Here is a 27,585-nt window from a genome sequence, read left to right as displayed (position 1 = left end):
CTATGAAGAGAAAACTGCAAAAATCCACAATTCCTAGCGTTGATGGGTTATTTCTGGAAAACTTTAGTTGGCTTCCACCTCACAAAATTGACCAAAAAGACAGTGAGCTGTGATAACAGGTTAGCTAGTAAAACATGAGTTAGGTACAGAGCAGGACTTCTGCACAGAGGAGCCCAAAACCTAAGCTCCTCTTTCTGCAAATGTGCAAACCACAAGACAAATATTTAGTGAAAAATAATATATCAAGTAAATTCTTGACAAAAAAAAAAAACATGTGCTTTCAGTGAGCTTACCTTGAATGTTCATCAACAAACATTACCAGTGTGCTTTGCTGAGCTACGGTTCCCCCCTGGTGATATTTATCATTTAAAAGGTCATTTGTAGCCACGATTTATACCACATCGGATCCGGTTCGTATGTTGTGGCCAAGACTCAATATCATGTGATGTTATGGCCTCCTTATGCTCCCTCCAACTCACTTCTGAAAACCTGTTCAGGGCCAAACATATGAAATGCCCAAATGACAAAGAAATGCTGAATTATGATGATAGAATATTTAGCTGTGAAAAATTGGGTCACAGCCACAGCACATTGCTGTACATGGTTGCACTTCATCTTGCAGCATTGGTTTTCATTTGGCATTGATATAGATTGCTAACTTTATGTTTATTTTTGGACAAAAACATTCATACATACAATACTGCAGTAGCTTAATTTACCCAGACAGGGCTTTTTTTCTGGCTCTGTATTTTCATTATGATTTTTATACATTCTTTTCACTTCTTTTAAAACCCAGTGTGCTAAAACAAATAATAAAATAATAAAGTCACACCCTTATTTTAAAATAATAAAATAAGGGGTGAATGTCTCACTGCTTTCTTAATGCCTTGAATGTAAATTTGTAATTTATACATGCATCCTTTCTTTTTCGGCATGAACAGTAAGTGAATAATGATGCAATGCTCCAGCCTTGTGACAGAAGGGTTAAAGCCCTTCCTGTTTCCATACAACTAATGCTTATACATTTCACCGGACCTCTTCCATGCTTTAGGTTTTACTTTGTAATGTGTATCCACTCTGATCTTGACTAGATGTGCAGCCGATGCACCTGTGTGCCACAGAGAGAACACTCTCCCCAGCAAAGGGCAATCCAAGCCATACAAGCAGCACAAAAAGAATAACCAGTAGATGGCAGCTAAGAGTGACTTATTGAGATGCAATATTTTCTTAACTTCCTTAAAGTAACTTTAACCTCAAGTTATTGAAGATTCTTAGAGGACAGAGGCAGAGTATGACCCACTGAAGCTGTGATACCAAATGAAATGGGTCATTTATATCTGAAGTGTCAGCATCATAGCAGTGTAAAATGCAATTTCCATGTAATACTTTTCAAATGTACAGTTGATTTTAAAGGTGTTGTAAATAAGTCATTTAATAATTACCATAATACACTGGAATTGATAGCTTACCTTTACTTTAAGTCCCTTAAATTGCTGGGTATGTGGCAAAATCACATTGATCTATTGAAGAAATAGATCTTACAGATCATCCAATATTTTTTCAAATATAAAGGTCAATATTTTGCTAATGTGATCACTTACTGCATATTAGAACAGTGCATTATTTACAAGCATTTGCAGCTTTTCTTTTAGTTTAAATTGTTGTACACAGGGAAGTATGTGTTATGGGCCAACAACTTTTTCTCAGTCTGTAACTGATTGACTGACTAACTCTCTACAAACGAGGGAGCAAGATAAGTGGATGAGCATTTCTTGTCTCCATCATTAGTTTGAGCATGCATTAGTGCAGACTCCAGTGGACTCTCTCCAGTGGCCTGGCTCTTCCCGGGATCGTTTTCTGGAGTCCTGCCACAGAGTTTGTCGTCCGTGGCCCTCACTGACATTCCAACCTCAACCTCTGCTCCTGCTTAGAATGGCTTACGCTCCCAGAGTGCTACAAACAACCTCAATTCATATAAACAACTCCCAGAATTCCTTTAAGGAAGAGAAAAGCAGGCCATCTTGTGTTTTCATGGTTGCTTTGAACTCTGGATTTATGGCAAGCTGACATACCTCTTGTCTTGTGGCTCTGGAAAAGAGAAATGCCATTTAGACTGTAGTATACTGATAAGCAGTGATTTGATAATTGTACATGGGGCGAGGGAAATGAGTCATTTCAATGACCACGCAATCATTCATACCATTTTCTCTTACTGTTTAGTCCTCAATCCTCCCTTTGTTCATCTTTCCTGAAGAGGAAATTCTATTACCCAGCCAGCTGCTCAGGATATTAAAATGTTACACATAAACATCAAAATATCAGATGGAAAAAAAATAAATTAGGCATACGTTTACCTGAAAACTTTACCTGCCATGCCTGGTTGAGAATGAACAACACTAAAGATGAGAAAAGTGCCAAAATGACGAGACGTTATGGATACTCCCTTCGCTTTCATGTGGTGATTTGTTCTGTTTGATCACTCTCTCTCGCTCTCTTTCTCTTTCTGTCCTCCAAAGTGAGCAATGAATGCTCTTACTTCACTCTCTCATGTGTTACTTATAAATCATAATTGCCTCCATGAAGCTCCACCATGCATTATAACACTCACATATAGGTCAAAATGCAAATATGCCGTCATGTATCTCACATCTCACGGGGGAGGAGCATTTTTGACAACAATATGTCCATTTCCTGCATTGTGAAACCACAGTGTATTGGCGCTCCAATAACGCACACGTACTGAAGTGGTGTTGAATAGATGAAGAAGAAGAGCAATATACTGGGAGCTTTGCATTCATTATAAACTATTGTTGCCTTCAGACTTGTGATCAAGCTTTATGTTATGTGTAGCCACTTAAAATAGATATATATGTTCACAATAAATTGTACAGAGAGATGTTTTTCTGTTAAGAAATTAGTCTCCCATGGCAATTTTTGTCTAATACATTGACCTCACCACTTACAATAAGACATCAGTGGTGCATAGTGGCCTCATACATTTTCAGAAGAAATGATCTCTGGGGAGATGCATTGTCCTTTTCCAGCATCATCCAGCTTGCCCTGGAGAAGACATATCAAAGGGTCAGATGTGGCTCTTTTGCCCTTTGTCTGTTATCGGAAATTTTTGTGTGTGTGGTTAATGATGTGTCTTCAATATCAATGGTTAGTATCTGTGTGCGAAATTCCACGAAGTATCAACTGTTGCTATTACCCAGGCGGGCAATCCTATTGTCCTTTGCAATGTGTCAGTGTTGAAAACGGTACTAAGCTTGCTGTTTCAGGGGCCCCTGTTCTAGATACACATCATACTGGAGCCTGGTTGAAGCTCAGCAGTAAATCTTGAGCCAGTGAAGGGTCCATCCATATTTTCTCTGAGTCTAGCAAAATAAACAATCTGCTGTAGGTCTGCAGAAACCCAAAGAGGGGAGGGCTGAGGATTCTGGCAGGCTGGGGGAGGAGGGGGAGGGGGGGACATAGATCAGATTTCAGGAGCCCAGAGAGAGGTGGTGGAGAATGGAGAGAAACCTTGCTGTCAAGAGTCCAAGAAACTACAATTTAAAAGAGAAATAATATAAAAATGGTATTTCTTCCTTACCCTCTTAACTTTGTCCTTTCACATGTTTTCTTCATACAAAATGCTTGCACTACGCCCAGTATTGTGTTAGTTCTTCATCTAAACTGTAGTCCCAAAACTATTTAAATCACAATGTGCAATTTGTGTTTTTTTCCTGGAATATGCGAAAGTAGGTGTGTGTGTGTGTGTGTGTGTGTGTGTGTGAGAGAGAGAGAGAGAGAGAGAGAGAGAGAGATCAGAGCAGACCACTGAGCCACTTTGGTTTCTATCACAAGCTAGAGCCACACACAGTATTGTTTTGGTTGAAGCTCTGGCCTCAGGGGCTTCCTGCTATTTGAAGAGGATGGGTGGGGATGAGTATGTTGAGAAACTGTGGGAATATTCTGTACTTCTGAGAATTTTACACAATTTCTCATTTATCATAAATCTCTTTATGGGGCATTTTATGATCATTGGACTTTTGCAGACTCTTGAAGGCCAGGGAGGATCAAAACAGATGTATGTAGTATTATTGTGTGTTAAATCACAATCATATGTATTGGTACCTCCACAGTGACCTAAATAAGGTGTTGCTCTTAACGGTTTGTCAAAAAGACTTTCCTGCCGGCTCATAGAATTTCCTGATTGATAGCGAGAGGAAGTTCTCTCCCTGTTCCTGTTACATAAGAGCTAAACCACAAACCTCTCATTGAACACAATGTAATGTACATTGTGTGCAAGGTGATGAGGAACAACCAAACTAATTCTAAAATCCCTGAATATGTATTTAAAGAATTGATCAAACATATCCTATTACTTCAAGTATCACTGAATCAATTTTACTTAACCAATGTCAACAGTCAAATTCCCCCAAAGAGAGCCAACAATATATTCCTGTTTGTCCTCAAACATGTGCATTGATTTCTAATTTGTCAGTATAAGATAAGGCATTTCACATCCAAAATCAATGGTCATGTGAACAGGGAGGGTCACGGTGCTGTGTGTTTCCCACAGCAGGGGAGAGGATTTCTAAATACCCCACTGAACGCTTTTGTCTTCATGGGAAATGTTGGCATCACCAAATATTCCATCACTATTACTTTTACCAGGTCCTACAAAGCAAGGTACAGTATGTTGGGTTGCATATACTGTGAGTTCTCACTGGATTGGTTGTACTTGATGAGGCATGTGGGATGTGGGATGTCACCTCTATGAGCTGGACAAACATAGCATGCAAAACACTGGATTCTTGTTCTTGTAGTGGTGACATAGATACTGTATTTGCTCTTTTGTCCTGACTAAACAATGAGCACAAGTCGGCATTGGTTCATATTGCAAATTCTGTCAATTATTTTTCAAATTATAGCAACTTACTATAAGATAATAGCCTTATAGAGCAGACTGAAGGTAAGTTGTGTCACTTTGTAGGATAAAATAGTGCATAAAGTCTGTGGAGATGGAATAAAACTAAAGAAGTGAAAGGGCACATGAGGTTAAGAAGAAAGTCCCTAGCTGACCTGCAGGCATCTCGGCTCACATAAAGAGCCCTCTAGTGTGTTTCTTTACTCGAGTTCATGAAAATTTTATCACCATTTCTACCAGCAACAGGAAACACAAAGCATGCATTCACACTGGACATTATTCTGTACTTTTTGGAACATTAGCACATCTTTAAACACACTTCCTGAGGGGTTGTCAGTCAATGGACTATGTAGCCATTCATTCATGGCGTCTCTTATGATTATAAGGGATGGGAGGAAGGATTCATCTGAGATTAATTAACTGTTTACCAGTTGACCAAACAAAGCATTAGTGTGTAAAAAGTGAATAGGCAGGCCACAAATCAGCTTGGGTTTTGGGGGGATTTCTGATGTAACACAAAAGTTGCCACAAAGTGTGCTACCTAGTGTGACATATAAACTGATGTGCAAAATTGTGCATACCTTTCACCCCATAATGAGATTTCTTGGTTAGCCTCATCAAAATAAACATGTATTTATCTTAATACTGAATTTGACCTCAAACCTGTAGGCATAACAATTCAAATGCTGTTTCTAGAGGATGGACTGCACGATTTCCTTCTCTCTCAAGACTATTTTAAAATAAAGCCAACTATGAATATAGATTATTCAGAGAGAACAACTCTTAGCAAAGAAGAGATAATTTGGTAAAAAAGAGTTGACGGCAGGCTGCCTCCACCAAAGTAAACTTTAAATCCTTCAGTCAAGGTGAATAACTCCCATGGTGAGAATGTGGACAATAGTATTATGCTGAGGCTGAACAGCACCATACAATGTTTACAATAAAGTTTGGAGAGTTGCCTGGCAGCAGAATGTACACAATGAAACAGCCCAGTGGCGTTGCTCTTTATGTCAGTGTCAGGCCGTGAAAGAACTGCCATTGTACACATATGACTCTCATTCTCGGGACATTTGCCACAAGCAAAACGAGGGCCAAGCTGCACAACAAAAACCTTTCCCACTGCTGTCAAGTATTTCCTCTCCTATATTAGAAAGTGTTCAGAAAAGTGTCGAATGCGTGTCAAAATGTCAGCAAGAAATATGAATCAAAAACCTCCTTTTACAAACCCCTGTATGTGAGAACAATTTTTAAAAGCTAACATTGAAATAGAAGACTTTTATTGTCCTTATAACTAACCAAAATGATAAATACAGTATTGAAATGCAATGGACGGAGCAAATGATCACACTGTTGTAAATCAAACAAAGATTACCATATGGTGAGGGATTCCAAATGATCCTGTAATAAAGACTATGAAAGCCCATCTACTCATTCCAAACCTAACCATAATCTATAATTTATCTCTTAGTCATTCAAAAAAGCATCCTCAGTTGTTCATTATTACACTGGACCAGTAAAGTGGCTCATTCATTTTTGAATAACTGAGCAAGGCTGTCATGAACACCGCCCCCACAATTAAAGACCAGAGTTGTGAATGTGGTATTTTTGTCGGTGACACACACACACTCACACACACACAGGCACTTACAGCTCTTTTTTGTGGGTAGTTTACAGTCAAGAGTCAGGGGAAGTGAATATCCTGCGACCAAAGACCCCAACCCAAACCTTCCATGCAGACAGGAAGGCACAGAGCTGTGACTAAAAGCTTCCTGGAGCTACTAAAACTCTGTGCAACACCGATTGAGGCGGTGCCACTTCTCAGGAATCTAACACACAGAGGAAGTGAGGAGAAATGTCTGCCTTTCACAGAATGAGCTGTGAGACTGTAATTGCTGTTATTATTTGTGAGAACAAAACAGAGAGAAACACCTTCTTCATATACCTCAGAGTTGTTTGCAAGTAGAGACTGTTTTCATTAGTTCAGGGAAGAGTGAGAACAAGTAGCACAATGTCCTAAAATAACCTCACTCTCTTATTTCCCTTGGAAATACCCAGTGTGTGTGTGTGTGTGTGTGTGTGTGTGTGTGTGAGAGAGAGAGAGAGCTTGTGTCTCTGTGTGTCTGTAGGTTTGTGTCTTAGTGATCTTGTAATCTTTGCATCTATGCATGTTTGTGCCTGTTTGAGTGATTATGTATATGCAAGTTAACCCTGCATCTATAATGAAAGGAGATCTCCTTCTGGGGAACGGCATGCTCTCTGGATATCTGTTTGTTCCTCCATTGCCAAAGGCTGCCCTTCATGTGAAAACAACCTGAGGACAACCTTGAGGTGATTTAGTGGTATTTTGTACTGTAGGCTTTGCATTTAAATGAGATATCCATTCCAGGTCAGTTTTGTAATATGGAAATTGGAATATGGAATTTAATTATAGATAAACCCTCATAATGATTCTAAGACAACATAACATTAATTCTTAGATACATGTGCAGGTTTATTTAGGTATTATTATAGTGCTACACAAATTTAGGGATCAGAGATTACCTTCTCTTTCACTGTTTCATAGAAGGTTGTGTCCCCCCCCCCCCCCCCTTTAGTACCATGAGTAGAGTGCTGAATCAGACCTCCCTGTCTTTACTCATGCAGACCCGTTGACTCCTGCTGGTCTGGTGAACTTCTCTACATGCTCTACTGGTGACCTTTGCTTTCATTTAGGAATGACGTATCACAAATCACACCTATGTGTACAAATTGTGCCAGTGCCTTAAATAAATGGCCACTGGAGTCATAGTGGGCTCTAGAGGATCATTTCAGTGAATACTAAACTTTAGACACCCAATTTTTTCATTTTAAAGCTTAGCAGAGCCATAATTAGAGGGTCTCTCACCTATGTGCTTTTTTCCAGATTACCATAGTGCACATGTGGGTCAGTGAGTTAGTGAAAGAGAATTTAGGTCATTAACCATGTAGATTATTTTTTTATTTGGATCGTATCTATCTTATTTGTTCAAGCTAACAGTGGTGACACAAAACAATTGCTATCAGCAACTGCTAACTAAAATCAGGAAGACCAGAGGATGTTTAGAAACGGTTTAGGGAGACTATAAAGGCTGAACAAGACCGCAGTTAAAGCATGGTGCTTGTACCTTGGTGAAGGTCACCATTAATTCACATTTTCTGCCACCAGTGTTGGTTTTCCAATCAGCAGGTGACAGTGGTGGGTAGATTGCCTTTGATTTATAGCCCAGCCTGCCCTTCTTGCCTGCCCCCCCCCCCACCCCCCCCACCCCACACACACACACACACATGTGCACAAACACATACACACACCACATTAGGAGGGTACCTCACACAGTCCATAACAGATGTACAAAACCTAATCCTTAAAGGACCAGATCACTGAAATAATGGAAAGCATATTTTCCCAATGTCCAATGCAGATAGTCTATTTATTTTTTTCAGATTTGCAATATCTACCAGATTTATTCTGGATAATCTGCAAAAATCACAGCTTTTAGAATTATATAGAACACTCATTGGTAAAAGCAAGAAAATACTATTTATTTATCTTTAGTGGAGCTGTTTCTAATTTCCCCTAGCAAGTGAAAATGCATTAATCTCCATTGTAATGAGGTAGTGGCAGAAGTTAAAGGGGAGGATAGCTTTAGGTAAGTTTAAAAAACGGCAAATGAAATCAAAAGTATCTGCATGAGTGCATACCATTCATTAAGTTGAAAAAAAATGTTGTTTTGTAATTTGGGTGGACTGATCCTTTGCTCTTATGGCAAACCATTTCACTAATCGTCGACATAATTTAGCAATTAGATTTTTTAAAAACGTCAAATTGATCAGAATGTTTTATGGCTGTTCTGTGTGACCTAATTTATAGTGTATTTTTATTACAGCGTCTCTTAGAATAGGCTATGTAAATCAGCGATCATTTTCAGGTTTCATTAAAACCACATCAATATAGCCAATATCATGGCCACCGGAGCTCGTATTGATGATCGGTAGACTACTGCTTAGATCCGATCTAAATGGACAGCCCTTAATAATGATCATTATGCCTAATCATAGAACTTGATTTTACTACTTTAGTTTATTTTTTATTCTCCGTAGGTTGTGCGAGATAACGCAGAAATACACTGAAACTTGTCAGAACATCACATACGCAACCGCACGGTGGAATGCTTGGTATGCTTCCTTTAATACATCAACAACATCAGAGGTGGACACGGTGTGTTTATGTCATGTCTTCAGGTAAGAAGATCAGTGTAGATAGTCATAAATGCTGGGGCGCATTTTGGTGGATAAGCAAAGATAAACTTTTAAATATTCATCAGAGCAAACAAAGGTAAATTGTTATGTATTTTGGTAACGCTGTTAAAAGGTCACCCCTACACTAGAGGGTGAAGTGGTTTCTCCCACCGTGGCAGCGTCTGTCCTGCGCAGCGCTGACTGCAAATCAATGAAGCCAGTCAAACAAACGGGGCTGGGCAATCGAAGTTGGGACAATTTACGGGGGTTTCTGTTGCCGGATAGTCGACGACAATAAGGACATGTATACATCTAATATGTATAGAATGCTATTTTTGTGTCCTTTATCGGAGTAAAGACGATATACACGTCAAAGTATTTTCTACTTATACGAGGAGTTTGATGTATTCCGCTCGTAAATTGTATCTTAACTGAAAAAAGCTACCCTCCCTATTCGAACTGAGGATGATTTTTGCTAATACTGGAAACCCACTAAGGACTCCGTATCGTAAACAGGTAAATACGTTAATATTTATCAAAGCCCAGCCTTAAGACATAATGTCCACAAAGATGACTTCATGGACGGTCTACTTGACAGCAGCTCACAGCCTAAATAAACTTGTAACTTACATAACGTTAGCCGACGGTCTAACAGAAAGAAAACTTTACTTTTGGTTGTAAGTTACACTTACCTTATGGCATTTGAAATTGCAGTGTTGTGTGTGATAAAAGATTCAGATAGGCCACTTATGCACAATGGGAATACCTGCTGTTCGGGCTATGGTCCAGGTCCGATACTGCTGGAGAGATACAGGCCTGTGACTTTAGTTGATGCTTTATGTAATGGTTAGCCATACTCCCCACATATAGCTAGTAGTAGCCTAACCTCTTCCAATTGCATCATTCGTTACATATTTTGGATTATAAATGAAGTGCGCATGAGCTGTCAATGAACATCTTAAACTCAAACAAAGAGAACTTTGCATTTTCCATAGTATATATTCTTGCTTAGTTAGGACCAGTGAACAGTTAGGGTGGCTTCTACTTTATTAGTCTCACTTTCAGTGATATAAGCCATAGGTTACCTAAAATACTATAATCCATACATCATATTTGTTTCTCTGTATTGCACAGAAGTCCACTAATGCATTCACTTTGTCCCAGTTACATTTAGATTTTGAAACTCCCTTTAGCCAAATAATTTGAATAAGCATATTTACTCTGTCATGCTCATGCTGTTATCCTGTGGCTAGAGCTCCATGGGCGAGGCCTGTTACTGGAAGCCCTGTGTATTTCCAGCTCGGATATGAAGGGCTCTGTTGGTCTGGAGCTGGCTGATAAGGCGCTGTCCTCTCCCCATCACAGTGTGTCTCACAATGCTGCATCTGAGTGGGCAGGCAAATGTATGAAAACAAAATTCCCTTTCAGTCCCACAGAAAAGGGAAGTTGCACTCACCTTAAGCCCAGATGAAAATGGAGCTCGGGGCGTTGTGGCAGGCATTCTCTTTAAAGACTGGCTTGTCTCGTGTGTTACTATATAACTATTACTTGAATATACGTAATGCTTGTCTTATTTTTTAGTCATTATTCGGGGTGTTATTTAACACATTTACAGCTCGCAAATGCATTTGTTACTGTGATGACAATGGCTGTCAAAGGTTTGTTAAATACAAATGCAACATGTTGTTAACTATGTGTAAACTATGTTCATATCTAACTCCATTGATTTCCCACATTTGGAAAAAAATGTGTCATTATAAAGATATTAGTATTTAAATGTAGGGCTAAATGATTTGATCTCCATAGCATCTGCCCGAAGTTCTTGCCTAAAACCTAACAACCCAACTCAAGTAAACAGTGAATAGCCTGAGCTTTACATTTTCTTAAGGGTATGTTTCATTATCCAGCAGTTACCATTCAAGATCATTTGTGTCTTGTGTTTGGATGAAAACCCCTATGAAGATATAGAGATACACTTTCCATTTTAAAGAGGTGCAGTACCTTTAAGACTGAACTAGTAAGATGACACAGTACCTGCCACTATAACTTTGGCACAGCAGAGAGGAAGTTTTTCACATTTGGTGCCAAACTGAGTTTTATGTGTAACTTGGGAAGTACTTCCTGTTTCTTTGGTAATGCGTTTGCTGACGTCACAGTAGTCTAATCTTTGATCCCTGTTTCCTGGTAATAACAACAATCTGGAAAATTTAGGGCTAGTCATGAGAGCAACTGTGACGTATTTCACATTTGATATTGTTCAGTCTGTTGATGATTACTGTTGGGGGTTTCCAAGAATTGCCAAAGATTTCTTGACTAGTATACTCTTCTGTTAATGTAGCAACACTAGCAACATTATTTGCTGTCGTCTTTGAGGCAGCTACTAAAAAGAGAGGCCATACCAATAATAATAATTTTGTTTGCACCATACGCTGAAAGCACGTTCATAATTTTTACTTTGTGACACAGACCATGCTAAACAGAGCAGTTAACTGGCAGAAGGTGGAAGAAATTCAGACCTTTGCCACCAACCCATTAGCAAATAGTAGGTCAAACCAATGTGAGGCAGTCAAACAGTCGGTCACAAGAGAAGATCCTCTTGGCTGACGGCCAGACTTGGGTTGCTCAATCCTGTCACCACTTCATGCTTGGGATTCCATCAGCTTCCTCTCAGCTTGGGGGGTTGGGGGTTGGAGGAAGGTAGTGGTTAGTCAGTCTCGGATAGTAAGGAAGAAGCCAAATCCCTGAAGGAGACAGCTCTCTCAGACTAGGACATCTGTATCTTGTAAACATCTTGTAAACAGAAAGCCCAAAGTTGCTCAATCACTCAAGGATTTTTGCTCGCCCCCCCTTTTGCTTGGACAGGCCCTCTGCAGCTATTATAAGCAGTACTAAGACTTAGAAAATGAACCAAAACTGAATAGCATCGCATGTGAAAATCACAGTGCCAGATGTTTGACTGGGTAAATAACATGGCAGAGCAAAAAGGAGGGTACATTCTTAGCAGTCATTTATTTTCTTGACTAATAGGGAAAAGTAGATGATATACTTTATTAAAAAAAGTTTTAAGAAAAGATACACAGTCAAACCTGAAGTCGTTCAAACAGTTCTGAAAATACACAGTAACTAAAACTACTCATTAATGAGAGAGAAGTGGTTAGGATTTGTGGTGTTACACCAGAAATTATTGTTGTTATTGACCTGCAAATAGTTTATTTGACACCCCAAGGCAGTGTGACATCACTGATGTCAGAACTACAGGCCCCTGTGGACCCTGATTGTGCTGACTGTGAAGGTGTGATGGAGATTGTCCAACAGATATAGATGGATCACTGCTTTGCAACACATTAATCCTCACACTGGACAGAAACACACATGATACTAATGATGGAGTATCCAGACGGTTAATCTCTTCCCCCCCTGATGACTATGTGTGAGTTACTTGGTGAGGACAAACAGCACACAACAGACTGATTTGAAGAAATGTCAAGCAAAAAGGGTCAGTCATCATATTTCAATATAGCTCACTCACTCAAATATTAATTAGTGGTCGACGGATATAGGTTTTTCAGTGGGCGATGCTGATATTTAGAGAGCAGGGCGGTCGATATGCAGATATAAAAAAAAAAAGCAAAGTCATATATAATATCATCATTCCATTTAGAGCACAATCTAATATACATTGTTATCTTAGCAGGTATTTTATTAATTAATAAAGGTATTTTTTATTAATCAAGGAAATATAAAAATACATAGGGTTATGCTGTAGATTTTAAGACATGACTTGTGTTTAGGGGAGATTGGGGTGCAGTTTGCCAGTAATGATTTCAGATTAATTTGTCAGCCTCGTGAGTTCAGGTTTCCAGTGTCGATTATCTCAAAAAGCCAAACATTGGACAACCGATATTAATTGGTCTATCACTAATATTAATATGAATATTTTGTAAGCAAATAAAAAAATACAATGAGGCCAAATAAATGCAGACATTTTGCAGCAAGTTGTTGTTCTGTCCTGACTTGGATAAGGATGATTTGCACTTGAAAGGGTTCAGTTGAAATTACATTCTCCCTGACAATTATCACCTGACTGCGCAGTTCCCCTCAGCTCTAAGGGGTTCTAGTTTCTCTTAACATATTCATAGTCACACGGTAGAGAGTTAAACTCCTGAGTATAATATTAAATAAATGTTTTGGGAAAATCTGGATTTGTTATCATTCACAATTTCACACATTACAATTATATGGGAGGGCCGTAAACAGTTTTATTTAATTACCACCCTGCCTGAACTTCAATTCAACCTAGTTCTTCTGTGTCTCCTTGCCTTTTCCAGCCGCCTGTTGGCCCATCGTCACACCCCATGGCTCCACCCAGCCCTAGCACCAACAGCAGCACCAACAACAGCAGCAGCAGCAGCTGTGCAGGCTGGGATCAGCTCAGCAAAACAAACCTCTACATCCGGGGCCTGTCCCCTTCAACCACAGACCATGATCTGGTCAAGCTCTGTCAGCCGTGAGTACCACACTTCCTCTCATCATTATCTGCTATTGATCAGCCATTGATTTTTTGGCCTACTTAGTGTCTAGTTTAGATTTGCAGAGGCAGTCCCGTTTTGACATGCATTTATTAAAATACAAATTAGGTGTGAAAAAGTAAAAAGGAAGATTTAAATATGCCATGTACAACTGCACTTGTCTTTGTTGTAATTTGTTTTAGTAAATTTTATTCCTTTCTAATAAGCTGGCTTTCAATGACAAAGTAAGCTCTACAGGTCTCTTTAAACATCTTCCAGGAAAGGATTTAAGATTTAATCAGCTTTTTGTAAACAGATCAAGTAGTTTTTGACCATCCAGAGAGCGTGGTGAGACACGTATGGATTCCTATTTGTGTATTTGAGATTTTAACAAATGCAGCAGTATTGCAGTTTTACATTTGAATGTGACATGAAAAATGGTCTTGAAGACCACTCAAGGACAGAGCGTAGATGATGTGCTACTTGACAGCATGTGGGGCGCAGCAGCATATATCATGCGTGAGGATAAAGGAGAGATACTGTCAGTACCAGGCTCATCCACATTTCTCTTTGTGTGCTGAGTGCTTTATATTTACCAACCAGGGAGACCACCCTGGTGCCTCATTGATTTTATTTGTTTTTTTTCTGAGCCTCCATCTTCACAATGTGATACTGACTTTCCAACACAAAGCTGCCAATTCAATCTTTGGCTTTTTAGAAATAGTTTATGTATTGAAATTCTCAGCGGTGACAAACATCTTTATTGTATTGAGGATTTAAGCGGGAGCAGTTTAGATTTTAGAGTTTTCAAGCTCCCTCTGCAACCTAAATGCAATGATTTAAATTTAAATTTGTACAGAAGTTGTACAGAAATGTGACCTAAAGTGCAGGATGTGCAGGAAGCAAAGGGGCTGTAGCAACACCTGATTTTAGATTAGAGTTCAGATGAAGGAAAGGTCATGAGTTCATGCCCTTTCGCCCAGTTTAGCAATTAGCCTAATCCCTGGCTAAAATATCCTCCTTGTTGACTGTAGGGTATGTTGTGGCTTGTATCACTGTCACTGTAAATTATATAAGCAAGTTTTAACATCATGCCTGAATGTGTCCACTGTTGTTGGCCAAGTAGAAAATACACACTAAAAGAAATGTATTTTAAAAGAAGCCTACTATACTACTAATGAATTATATAATGAATTATGAAATATATATATATATATATATAGGTTCCTACATCGAGTTCCTACATTTTTTAAGAAATGGCAGTATAACATTGCATTCTTAGCACTTTCCTACATGCATACCATGCCTGTTGTGTTGAAACCATGGCAACGACATGCAAACAGGCCAGACTTCTGAATGTCACAATGTCCGTGTTTTGTGAGGCTGTGGTTTGCACATGCATATAAGTAAAAACAACAAAAAAAAGAAGTTGTATTCTGTGACAACAGTATGCAATACAAATATTATGAGGTGTATACAATTCACCAGTCTTAAATATAAAATGAAAACAATTATTATATGTTAGAACTTTATACATAGTTGTCTCCCATATTAAAAAAAAATAGGAGCTGTTGATTAAACCAAGTGACACGACATCCCCTAAGAGAGATTTTGGTGACCCTGTATAAAGTTTGATACAGTGGTTTAGTTTGGCTAAATACAAAGGGACTGTTTACCTTTACAGTTGTAATGTGGGGATTTTCAGCACCCAGTGGAAACCACTTCCTGTTTCTCATATTTTTACAGTGATGTCATAGGTTGTTACTCACCCCTCCCTCCCTGTGCGTTTAATAACTCGCTGTGTTTGGTACATAATCCAGCTAACAATGCCTCGCCTTTCTGCTCCTCCCCTAGGTATGGCAAAATTGTATCAACAAAGGCCATCATGGACAAGACTACCAACAAATGTAAAGGTGTGTGAAGTTGTTTTTCCTGTTTACAGCACCACCCTCTTTTATCTCTCCACTAATTAAGAATGTATCAAGAAATCTCATGAACTGCCCTACAGGATTTTCAACACCTCGCTGTAAGAGAGAGACTTCTGCGTGTCCCCAAACTTGGTAGACATCCAGTGTGTGAATTCTATCAAAACATCATGTCATTCAGCAGCTATGCAGCTGTGTCAGCTGATCTGGGCAAGTCAGGAAACAGACAGCCAGACTGCTTAAAGCTGCCTCCCAGCTCATGTTATTTTAAGCCTCAGCCCTTGTCTGTTGGTGTGTCACTGCTGTGGGTGGTTCCTGGGAAGAAGTGGCCGACTCCTCCCTTTTCTGCTGAGTGACAGTGTTGGTCTTAGTCCAGTTCTAGTAGTCTGCCTGTCTGACTAAAGAGGGACTTACTGATTCTCTCTGTTTCTGATGGGATTAAGGGAATGCTTTGTCATTCTCCTCTGGATTATACAGATGCCAGTTAATCGAAGGCTCTCAATGAAAGGGGACACTGTTAAAGACCTTGTAAAGCTTTGACTGAATTTTAGATAGAAGCCAGAGAAAGCTTTAGCAATAACCTTTTGTTCGACCTTGAGTATCACAAAATTCCCCCATTTCTCTGCTGAAAGAGCCCTGACATGTTCACTATAATTTAGCTTGAATAGGTTAAATATAGCTGCTGCCGTAGAGGTTAGGGACTATAGGTTCACCCTGTTTGTAGCCCCCAGGACAAAGCGCTGACCTGAGCCATGAATGTCACACTGGTATCTGCAACCTCAGCACTTTTCTACCTCTACTTCCACACGCACACATAAATACACACTGTAAACTAGACCTATATAATGCAGAAGTAAATACATACATGTTGTAAAATCACGGTGGAAGATTTTTTATGGGTTAAGAAAGTCTATTAATGTGCTTGACACGTTAATTTCTCTTTGCTGGGATGAGGATTTAACCCAGGCATGACACATAGCTGAGGCTTGTTTTTTAATATAGTCTGGGTGTTTCATCTTTATGTGCTGCTTGTCCCCTTAGGATATGGCTTTGTGGACTTTGACAGCCCAGCTGCAGCACAGAAAGCTGTGGCTGCCCTGAAGACCACTGGTGTCCAAGCTCAGATGGCAAAGGTGAGGCTTCATTACAGTCTAATCCTCATATCAGTCACCCAGTAACACTGTTTCTGTTCCATCTGGCTGCTCAGACAACTTAAACCTAATCTTTGTGGTATTAAATAGCAGTACTGGAACTGGAGCTGGACTGCAGGGTGTATGCTCCCCAACGCTCAGGATCAAATGTGACACCATGTGCTCTAGGTTGTTGCAGTTTGCAAGTCTCAGTTTGCTTGTGTTTGCAGTATGCAGCTCTGTCCTTAAATGCATTTCACTGTGGTCTGCACAAATAATTCATCGAGATATGTTAATACAGCCTAATAATGTATTCTCCTAGATTTACTAGTCATACAAAAAGCTAATAGTAGACGGGATGTTGCGGTTTGTGTTCATTAAACTTGAATTTGAACTTGAGTTCACATTGTTAAGTTACTTCTTTCTATTACTACTTCTCTCCTGATGGCATTTAACTGTAGTATTCTAGTGAAACATTTGTTATACCAACAGCATCTGCACCTGCTGCATTCTGAGCTGGTGCTCCATCTTTCTTATTCTCTTGTCTCATCTTATTCCATTTCTTTTTCATTTTCTATAGTCTGTTTGACTCCAATTGTATAATTAATAGTATAGTTAATACTGTGTTAATACAGTGCACATTTGTGCTGCACCACTTTCTTTGTAAATCTGTCCCCAATGATTAAATGTGCATCATCAGCAAATGTTCTGATGTGTTCATATGGTTTATAATGTATATGTGTGTTTCCATGCAAGTGTTGCTTCCATATATATTATTGATCATTCCTAAAGGTATTCTGTCAGTGGACAGCTCTCAGCCAGGCTTTAGAAGGGTTTCAGATGTGAGTGGCACCACAGGTTAGACTATAGGCTGTAGAGAATGGTGTTGTCGACAACGGGGTTACGTACCAGAGAAATACTCCTGCATGTGGACCTGTCTCTACAGTAAGCCTGTCCAGGAGTGCGACTAGTCTTTCTGTTCCCTCCAAAGCACCATTACACATACATTTGTGATTTATTTTACTTAAACCTCAGTTTAAAACATTGTAAAACATTGCAAGAAACACATATAAACACATTTCTCTTCTTCACTGCACATGTTGGAGATATACTGGAGTGGACTGTCAAGTTAAATAAATAGTTTGAACAGTTGCTTTAATGGTGCCTAGTGTTGTGTGGACAGACAGTCATTCAAGATTTCAGTACGCTACAAATGCAGCTTTATTTGTTCACTGTATAAAACAGGAGATTTTCAGATGAAGAGCTTAAAAGTAGAACTGTATTCCTTTATGCATCTACACTCTCTGACATTATAAAAGGAAGTAAATAATTGTGTGTTGTTATGGTTACACGAACCAGTCGAGGGAAATTAGTTCCCATACAGCACCGAGCAAGAACCCTTGGCCTCATTTGCCTGTCTGGGGATCTGTGGAGCTTCTTGACATGCCTCTGTGCACTCATTTTACTTTTTTGTAATTAAAATAGAGCAGCTTGCAGGGGAATGCCAAAGTTTAATCTTTGTATTGTGGAACGCAAATGCCATTATAAAGTGTGAGCCTTTCACTTCAGCTTTATTCTCTCTATTGCTGAAGCTTGTTTCGGCTTAATGGACTCTCTGACAAAGGTCCCTTTTCCTGTTTTTATCTGCCCAGGCACCCTTCAATGGGCTTTCTCTCATTATTATTTCAAAGGCAGGTGGTGGGAAGTGGCCAGATAAGCGTTTCCCTTCTTTTTACCTTATGTTATTTCAATGAATGTCTTGTGATACTTGTGCTTCACTTTCTCTGTAAACATACAAGAGATTTGCCTTATGAACTTTTGTATAACAAGTTATTATTATAGGCAGAATTGTATATCATGGAATTCTTTAAGATGGATTTATCAAGCTGAGTGGACGAAATGTATAGAGGAACTACATTGTTTTATATTGTTTCTTGTGACCAGAAAGTCCCAGTCCAATCCCTGGATCAGCACTATAAATGTGTTTGGGGGAAGCAAAAGAGCAGCACATGCCCAACCCTCATTACCACCATTGCAGTGGCCTTGAGGAACACACTTTATGTCCCAGTGGAGCTGCTCATTGGTCAACAGATAAGACTCAGGCTGCACTGGACACCTACCAAGTGTGAATGTGGAGTAGGTTGTTCCTAAAAACAAAACATAAACACAAACCTAATATACTCTGGTTAAGTAAAGGTTAAAAGTATATACATGTTGTATGTACATATTAGAAATTGCATTTTACATTCTATCCTATTTTCCAATTTGAATCATCTATATAACAACATTTTTACAGCATCTTATACTCCCTGTCTCTGTAGTAAGGCAAAGAGTAACACCCTTTCTTCAGCCACATCTCTCCTCCTCATCGTTTCATCCACAAGCATACGTCAGTCACAGTTAATGACTGATTGATGGGTGGTGCCCCGTTCAGAACCTCACTGCCTCATTGCCATATGTCTGTCCCTGCATTTCACTGACATACAGTTGTTTTTTTCTTTTAAATGTCTCCCAAGTGATGACAGAGACAATATTAAAACAGAGGAGCTTTTATGGTAGCCCAACTGCATCAATAAAACATGTGGTCATTCACCTCACCCTCAAACCCAAGTCATGTAGCACGATTTCTTCTGGAACAGAAGCTATGTGACAATAAAGACCATTTCAAAATCCATCTTGCATAAAGTAATTAACTCAAAATTAATGAGCTTCTTAATTCAGTTGCCTTCCCAAACACCTTCTCTGGGTTTTGTTGCAGCGCAGGCTGTGGCTCATTCATTGTCCTCTTAATTCTGAAATGCAGATTTTACTGTCAGTGTATTACTTTTTGTAATCCAACCAGTCCCTGTAGCTGACTCTGAACAACAGAACGCTGATGAATATTAATGGTGAGAGGCCGCTCCCCAGGGTCTCATGGCCGTGTCTTATGTTTCTGCTGATGCTGTTAAAATACAGCAAGAAATCACCTGATGTGAGGCTTAAGCTGCTGTGGGCTGCATGCAGATCTCTATTTATCACTGCTCATAGTGACCCGTTACTACCTAAAAAGCAGAGATAAGCAAAGATTTGATAACCCCATTACTGAGGTCCATATTAGAAGTCTATTAAATGTGTAGCCATTTCCGGAGATACATTATATGGAATCACAAGGAAATGTCACCTTCCTTCCTCTCTTCCTCCCAAGGCCAGTATAATGTGATACTACAATGGAATGTTTTTGTGTTTTCCAGATTTTAGTGTAATTCCATTGCCTCTGGCATCTTCTTTCTCTTTTTTTTCACCATACAGCAACAAGAACAAGACCCAACAAACTTGTACATCTCCAACTTGCCTTTGTCTATGGATGAGCAGGAACTGGAGAACATGTTAAAGCACTTTGGCCAGGTCATATCCACACGCATCTTGAGGGACTCCTGTGGAGGCAGCAGAGGAGTGGGCTTTGCAAGGTCAGCTCCTTGTGTAATTTATTGTCAATGACTCATGGTCCTGAAACAATATTAGGAAACTTTTTTTTTTTTTTTCACTGGCTGTGGCTCAGGAGGTAGAGTCTTCCACTAATCAGAAGGTTGGTGGTTCAATCCCCAGCTCTTCCAGTCTGCATGTCAAAGTGTCCTTGGCCAAGATGCTGAACCCCAAATCCCTCCCGATAGCTGTGCTATCAGTGTGTGTGTGAATGTTAGTAACCTTTAGAAGAGACCCCTTTACGGCAGTAAACAGGAATAGACCACTGTTCTATAAGCAGCAATATCCTCTTTACAACATTAGGCAACAATGTCTATAGGAAATGTATTTATTTTGAGATACAATAGCGCTAACGATACCAAAGGATTGAGATCCAGGCTAACAATGATACCAGCTACCAATGATAAAGCGATGTTTAAAAATTTAACACTCTTCAAATTGTTAAAAAGGATTTAAAACACACTGGGTTTTGCTGAATGCTCATCGTAACATCATCCAGTTCAATGAAGATGAGTTTCAGTTTCAGTCTAGAATGAATACTTAAAAACAAATGTTTTAGATAACAACAGAGAATGAGCAGTTTGTGTATGAACAAATGTAAACCCCTATTAAACATAGTTTCACTATGACTGGGTGATTTGTATTTATAGTGGTGTGTGCTTCTGCCAGTCAAACTCGCATAACCTGATGTTTGACTGAAATACCTAACAGGGCAGATCAGGGTCATGATTGACGAAACAAAAATATCATAATGCATCATAGGAATGTTTGTGTGTGTGGGTGTGCACTAATAGGCCTGTGTGGCCCAAATGGAGAGGAAGTTGATTCCATAACATATGTACACTGTGGGCTTGCACTGTTTTTTATTGAACCACCACATCCACCCACCCAGAAAGGAAGCAGGTCAAGCAGTCTAGGCAGAAAGAACCTGCTCACCCTTGTTACTGCAGTTATCAGTGATATAGTAATGCTTATGTGTGTCTTTTGTAACTTCAGGATGGAGTCGACTGAAAAATGTGATGCAGTCATTTCTCACTTCAATGGAAAGTTTATTAAGACACCTGCAGGTGTTCCAGGTAAGACATAGGGTATAATTATCTTATATATGCAGGCAAACACTGTAGGCATATAATGTAAAGTCATCTAGTTTAACTGCCACTTGAAAGAAAGTGTGAATGAAAATAACAGCATTTGCTTGTAAAAACTGTAATGTGTACTGTACAATGTTAATGGGCGGTGGACAGGATGAAGTGGTCAGCCAATTGATTGATGCTTCCAACAGGAGTCAGTGAGTCTCCTGGGAAAGCACTCATATACACTCAGCCCTAAGTGGCAGAGCACAGACAAAGAAAACTGAGAGAGGGAGCTGCTCTGTGTGCCCTCCACTCCCTCTCTAAGCCTTTTAATTGGATTATTAGACTGAAATAGTCTCTGCTGGCCTTGCCTCCTTTAGGAAGGGGAGGGGATTACAGCTCCACAGCTGCCAAATTAGATGTCTGTGTTCCCAGGCTGGCCAGTAAATGAGCACACCCAGGCTTTAGGGAGTGAATGTATAGCAAGCAATGACAGACAGCACTGTGTGTGCGCGCGTGTGTGTGATAGTGTTTGTTTAAGACATACCTTTTGTTTTATTCACTCGCCACTTCTCTCTCTTTAGCACCACCTGAACCCTTGCTGTGCAAGTTTGCTGATGGTGGACAGAAAAAGAGACAAAGCCACAATAAATTTGCCCAGAATGGTCGGGGTTGGGCAAGGGACGGTGACTCCAGGCTGGTAAGTGGATGGAGTGAGAGGTCTTACCAATAAAGGTCAAAACAATAGGATGAATAAAAGTGATGAACAATAGAGAGTGTAACGAATATTACGACATGATGAAAGAGTCATCTAAAGGAAGGAAGAAATTATTTTTGTTGTGTTGTAATCCTGATTATGTTCTCCACTGCTTATTGTAAAGTCTTTTGTACTCAAGGGCACACTCTTTCAGGTTTGGGCACAATAGACACACAATAGACTGTTGTATGGTTATGTGTTGGTGTTGCGTGCTTCAGTTTAGTCGTCAAACTTGTACCATCCTTTGCCTACAGGCTGGAATGACACTCACATATGACCCCAGTGCAGCTGCTATGCAAAATGGGTAAGCCACAACAACATATCTATACATTGTACTTAACTTACTTTGTTATTTTTTTTAAATACACTTTATTTTCTGTCCACAGATTTTTCCCAGGAGCATACAGCATTTCAAACAGGATGATAGCTCAGGCTTCCGTGTCTCCTTACATGTCACCGGTTTCAACATACCAGGTTTTATTCCTTCTCTTCAATGATGATACTGTAATACAATGACAACACAACATTTCATTCATCAGTTTTACATGTAGTAACTTAGCATTTGTGGTTATAAACCATCACTATTGAGAAAACATTTTGGAGGTATGGCTTAAATGCAGTATGTGACAAAGGGCATTGTGGTCTTTCATGCTTGCTGCTGTGCCAATTGCATTAGCATGTGAACTCTGGAAATGGCAGCAGACAGTGTCAGTGTGTTTACAGAGTGTGTTTGTGTGATGTTCCAGGTGCAGAACCCATCCTGGGTGTCTCATCAACCCTACATCATGCAGCACCCGGTAAGAACAAAGTCTCATCATCCCAAGTCTTTCGTCCCTTTCTAGTTTTTTTTTCTATTCCATCAAAACATTTCCCTCTGTGGTTGTAACAGAATCGAAACATATTTCTGTAAACAGACACAATATGGGAGAGTAGTAGTTACACATAAGGTGACACTGATCCTTGAGGATTTATAGCACTAAAGTGTTTGTATAGGAATGTAAAAACGACTGCTTTTCGGAGAGGCTATGCAAAACTGTGTATTCGATGACAGATGCCGAATATTTTTAACAGATGGGTTTGAATTGAGAGAGAAGAGTCCTTTCTTGCTTTGAAAATAAGCCAGCATAGATGAGAAAACACTGCTTGATGCATCAGGCCAAGATGCTTATAGACAACTTGCTCAACTTGTGACTATTCTCCTTCTGCTGCGGGCATTAGATGCGAAGTCTGAGATTTCTCAGTTTCTCTTTCCCTGAAATCCAAACCCACATAACTCATTTTGCATTCATGTTCTAGATATTCTGCATAATATTCTTAACAGTCTATTATCTTTATTTAATATATTTTTAGGGAGTATTTTAGTTTAGTGACTAATGCATGTATGCTCTAGCTGTATACACTCCTCTCATCTGCTCACACTTATCTTCCAGGGTACAGTGATATCACCCTCTATGGACCCATCTATGTCACTACAGCCTACTTCAATGATGGCCCCACTTGCACAGCAGATGAGTCACCTCTCTCTGGGCAGTGCAGGGACGGTGAGAGAACTCTGCATGGGATCAGATATAATAAGTTCACACATTATATTGATATGAGAATAAGGTGTTACCTCATTAAATTGTAAAATGTATAGATTATGAACATGCACTATATATGACGCTTTTTCTCTCTCCTTCATTCTGCAGTTTATGGCCGCCAACACAGCTATGCAAGGAGCATATATCCCACAGTATGCACACATGCAGACATCAGCTGTTCCTATAGAGGTACGTGCATTAACAGCACAGCAGCCTGATGTGTGTAAAACATTATCCTCATTTAAACAGCTCCCAATGGCAGTAGCAAAGAATAAGGGTTATTTTACTCTCTCTTCCAGGAAAATGGTGCACAATCACAAGTGGACTCATCTGGCAATCATTCCCCATATTCGTACCAACAAACCAAGTAGTGCTGAGGTAACATTTGGGCAGCAGCTGAAACAATCATGTCTTGAAATGCAAATCTCTTCACAGTTTTGTACAGGTTCTGCAAATGTTTAACTGAGACTATTTTTGGTATCATTTTCAGAGAGATTATCTGAGTTCACCAAATGATTCAAATTATATATAAAAAAATGTTTTGAAAAAGTTTTTATTTTCATACTAGAAAACGTTTATTTTTTACCAAGGATTGCCACAGGATACAAGGAAGAATCATGTGACTACATGTTCAAAATGCATGATCGTAAATATGTCTTTTGTTAATATTTCTAAATTTCTCTTTTGACATTTTGAAAATGATGTTTTTTGTGCTTGCTGTGTGAGTGTTGCTATGGTGAAGTGTTAAGTGTTGTTTTTGTGTAAAGTGATTTTCTTAGTACTTTGGATTGATCTTGCTATCTGATCAAAATTTGCCTTCGTAGTTTTGATACAGTAGCTGTACAGACCACCACAGAGAACGGCAATAAGCAAAACATGTTGAGGGTTATTGCCTTAGGAAATTAGCTATGTAGGAGATTTTTAATTGAAATCCATGTGGTATTGATTTTCCCCACCCAAAAAGTATAGAAAAATAGAAAAAAATCTTGTTCTGAATGAAATGATTCCACATCTGATGATTTTCTTGGATGTAATATTTATTTAGTAAAAAGACCTCACATGTTTCTGGATGTTGGGATGTGTTGGGTTTCTGCTAAAAGGTCAGCTTTTGAATCTTGCCTTTTTGATTACTTGGTGTTAGTAGAATAGCTGAAATTGAACTTGGTGGGGTGGGGGAATGGGAAAGGACAAATGAATTTTGTTTGTCTGTTGTGTTTTTTATCTTTTTGGTTGATGTTAATTGTTATTTTGATGGGGTGTGTCTTTTTCATTTTTTTCGAAAAACTCACAGCAAAACATAGACTTATGATTGTGTAAAAAGAAAAACTCATCAAAGCCTTCTAGTAGAACTTAGGCAAAACTTCAGCGATTTGGGGGGGGGGGTAAAAATGAGATGAATATATGTACTTTATTGCACCTCGCTCTTCGATAGGAAACAAACAAATGGACACTTTCAATTGTAGTTTACTTCACCAAAGATTGTGAGCTAGTAGACTGAGGAAATAGCATCATTTGTCTCTTTAACAAGAACATAAATGACTCTGCAAACTAGATTGCAGTTTGGACAGTGTGCCTTTTTTGTACATTCTGTTTTTCATTGGTATTACTACAGCACGGACACACACAAGCATGAAGGAAGGCCTGGATCCAACAAGTGCCACAGATTAATTTCATACTTAGAAAAAAACAGAAAATGCTACATTATACTAAAGATTAAGTTAAAAAAGAAAAAAAACATTAAACTATGAAAGGACAGTGCTAAAATAGAAATCTGATATTACACAGCACTAAAAAAATAGGATTTTTTTATCATAGTGAATTAAAGCAGGCGTTTTGATTATGGTTCCCTCCAAATAAGCTTGTGATTCGACCTGGTGGTCAGTCAGACCAGTTATCTACCTCAGAGTTTTCTTTCTCCTCTGTACTAGGTCGGGTTAGCAGGTCCAGCCCGCCCTTCCAGACCAAATGCCACGCTCAGGAGCTGGCCACATATAGCTGTTTCCTTATAGGTTGTTTTGAATACTTTTTAATTCAAACCTAATTTTTAATGATGTATTATAGTCATTAGGAGGTGTGACAACATGTTACTATTCATGTTCACACATTCAGTTTTATCGTTTTAAAAGAGCTGCTGCTTTCACAGCAATAGATTCCAGAGGCTGATCTAAGATGTTAAAGACCAACAATGACAACAAAGTGTTGTGGTGTTCACTGGATCTGTGCTCCTTTAAACAAACATGTTTGTTGCTTTGTCTTGGGTCTGGACAAACTCACTGCAGCATTCCCTCTGTAGTTAACTAGGTTGTGCAACGATTATACTTGAGATTTCTGTGTAATGTCTGAGACTGAGAAATAAAGTCTTGTGAGGTTTATGCTGCTAGTGGGGTCTGAACCAAGTGCCATAGTATCTGGGTCAAGAGTTGCAGAGGTGCATCCATGAAAAATTGCTCATATAAGTAACCACCATGTTGACAGTCATTAAGTTATATGAAAAAGTTCTAATTTATGAAAATTTTTATACAGATAGCTTGAGGAAATAAGGATTTTCATAGAGCTATATGAAAGTTTGTTGTTGTTGTTGTTAGTTTTTTTTTTTTTTACTTGTGCCACACAACTGCCAGTGGTAACTTGCATGTACAGTTTAAGGATTTTTCTTTTCCTGTAATTTTGTTTTGTAGTGTATTTTAAAGCCAAAGACGTTGTTTTTCTGTAGATTATTGCCTAAGGTTTATTCTTTTCATTTCTTGGACATTTTTGAATAAAATTTTCAAAAGTTTCAACTTTATTCTGCTGTAAGTCTCATCCTTGTTGGTGTGAAGAGCTACAGTTGCAGTTGTTTAGGAATGTCTCTTGGAGCCATTTCTAAACAACTGCAGATTCCAAGATCATCAGTTGATACAATTGTACATAAGTACAATTTATTGGGAGGTGTAGCCACTTTGCCAAGGTGTGGAAGAAGACCCAAACTGTCACCCTCAGCTGAGAGGAAATTGGTTCGGATGGTCAGGAAAAACACAGGAACCACCAAGGCACAGACCACATTTTACATGGACTAAAAGGCTGCCATCCAAGAATGAAGCCCCAGCTCCAAAATGGACACGTTCAAGCTCGTCTAAAGTCAGCAGCTGACCACATGAATAAAGGCAAAGCCTTCTGGAGGAAAGTTTTAGGGTCAGATTAGAATACGGTTGAGTTGTTTGTCCACATTGCCCAGATGTATGTTTGGAGGCGTAAAGGTGAGGCGTTCCCAATGCCATGAACACTGTTCCAACTGTTAAGCATGGTGGTGGTAGCATTATGCTCTGGGGCTGTTTTGCTGCTAGTGGAACTGGTGCATTGTACAAAGTGGATGAAATAATGAAGAAGGAGGACTACCTCATAATTATTCAACATAATCTCAAACCATCAGCCAGACAGTTGAAAGTAGGACACAACTGGGTGTCCCAACAGGAAAATAACCCCAAATACACTTCAAAGGTGGTTGTGGAATAGATAAAACAGGCTAACATTAAGCTTTTGGAATGGCCTTCCCAAAGTCCTGACCTCAACCCTATCGAAAAATTTGTGGACCATGCTTAAAAGTCGAGTCAGGGTCAGGAAACTAACAAATGTCATTGAACTCTACCAATTCTGCCAAGATGAGTGGTCAAATATCCAACTAGAATTCTGCCAGAAGCTGGTTGATAGCTATCAAAGGTGTCTGCTCATAGTGAAACTTGCTAAAGTACATTCACCTAAATATTAGGTGTGCTGTAAGTATATTTTTGACCCTGTGTGTATAATTTTGGCCCTGTGTTGATTGCACAAAACCCCAAATGAATTAAAACTTGTGAATCAAATTCTTTATATTTTCTATTAAATATGTATGTTTTACAATCATTCTGCCCTAGAGAAAAGACCAGTTCAAAGAAATTATTGAAAACCCAATATTGTCATGATATTCATGTCCATGATGAGTGTTTGTAAACTTCTGACCTTAAT

General features: G+C 39.2%; 1 protein-coding gene and 1 long non-coding RNA gene across 3 annotated transcripts; one reads left to right on the top strand and one right to left on the bottom strand.

The window, feature by feature from the left end:
- Nucleotides 1-1,500: 1,500 nt before the first annotated feature.
- On the bottom strand, nt 1,501-10,514 carry LOC123973333. Its single transcript, XR_006825599.1, has 3 exons — nt 10,390-10,514; nt 9,862-9,969; nt 1,501-2,088 (listed from the first exon to the last, which is right to left on the bottom strand). It is a non-coding gene; the product is annotated as an uncharacterized LOC123973333 (long non-coding RNA).
- Nucleotides 9,324-26,389, top strand: LOC123973328 (RNA-binding motif, single-stranded-interacting protein 1). 2 transcript variants are annotated; one of them, XM_046053268.1, is made up of 14 exons: nt 9,324-9,685; nt 13,498-13,676; nt 15,532-15,590; nt 16,644-16,735; nt 20,021-20,178; nt 21,191-21,270; nt 21,852-21,967; nt 22,279-22,328; nt 22,411-22,498; nt 22,771-22,821; nt 23,455-23,565; nt 23,713-23,793; nt 23,904-23,982; nt 24,195-26,389. In XM_046053268.1, the coding sequence occupies exons 1-13, from the start codon at nt 9,635-9,637 to the stop codon at nt 23,973-23,975; spliced, it is 1,188 nt and encodes a 395-aa protein (XP_045909224.1). In that variant the 5' UTR covers nt 9,324-9,634; the 3' UTR covers nt 23,976-23,982; nt 24,195-26,389. The 2 variants fall into 2 exon arrangements, with proteins under 2 accessions (XP_045909224.1, XP_045909223.1); XM_046053267.1 differs by having other exon boundaries at nt 24,095-26,389.
- Nucleotides 26,390-27,585: the final 1,196 nt, after the last annotated feature.

This window comes from Micropterus dolomieu, linkage group LG07 (genome assembly GCF_021292245.1).
Source record: "Micropterus dolomieu isolate WLL.071019.BEF.003 ecotype Adirondacks linkage group LG07, ASM2129224v1, whole genome shotgun sequence".
NCBI lineage: Eukaryota > Metazoa > Chordata > Actinopteri > Centrarchiformes > Centrarchidae > Micropterus > Micropterus dolomieu.
The sequence above is the reverse complement of the archived record's forward strand: the minus strand, read 5'-3'. Positions and strand labels throughout refer to the sequence as shown.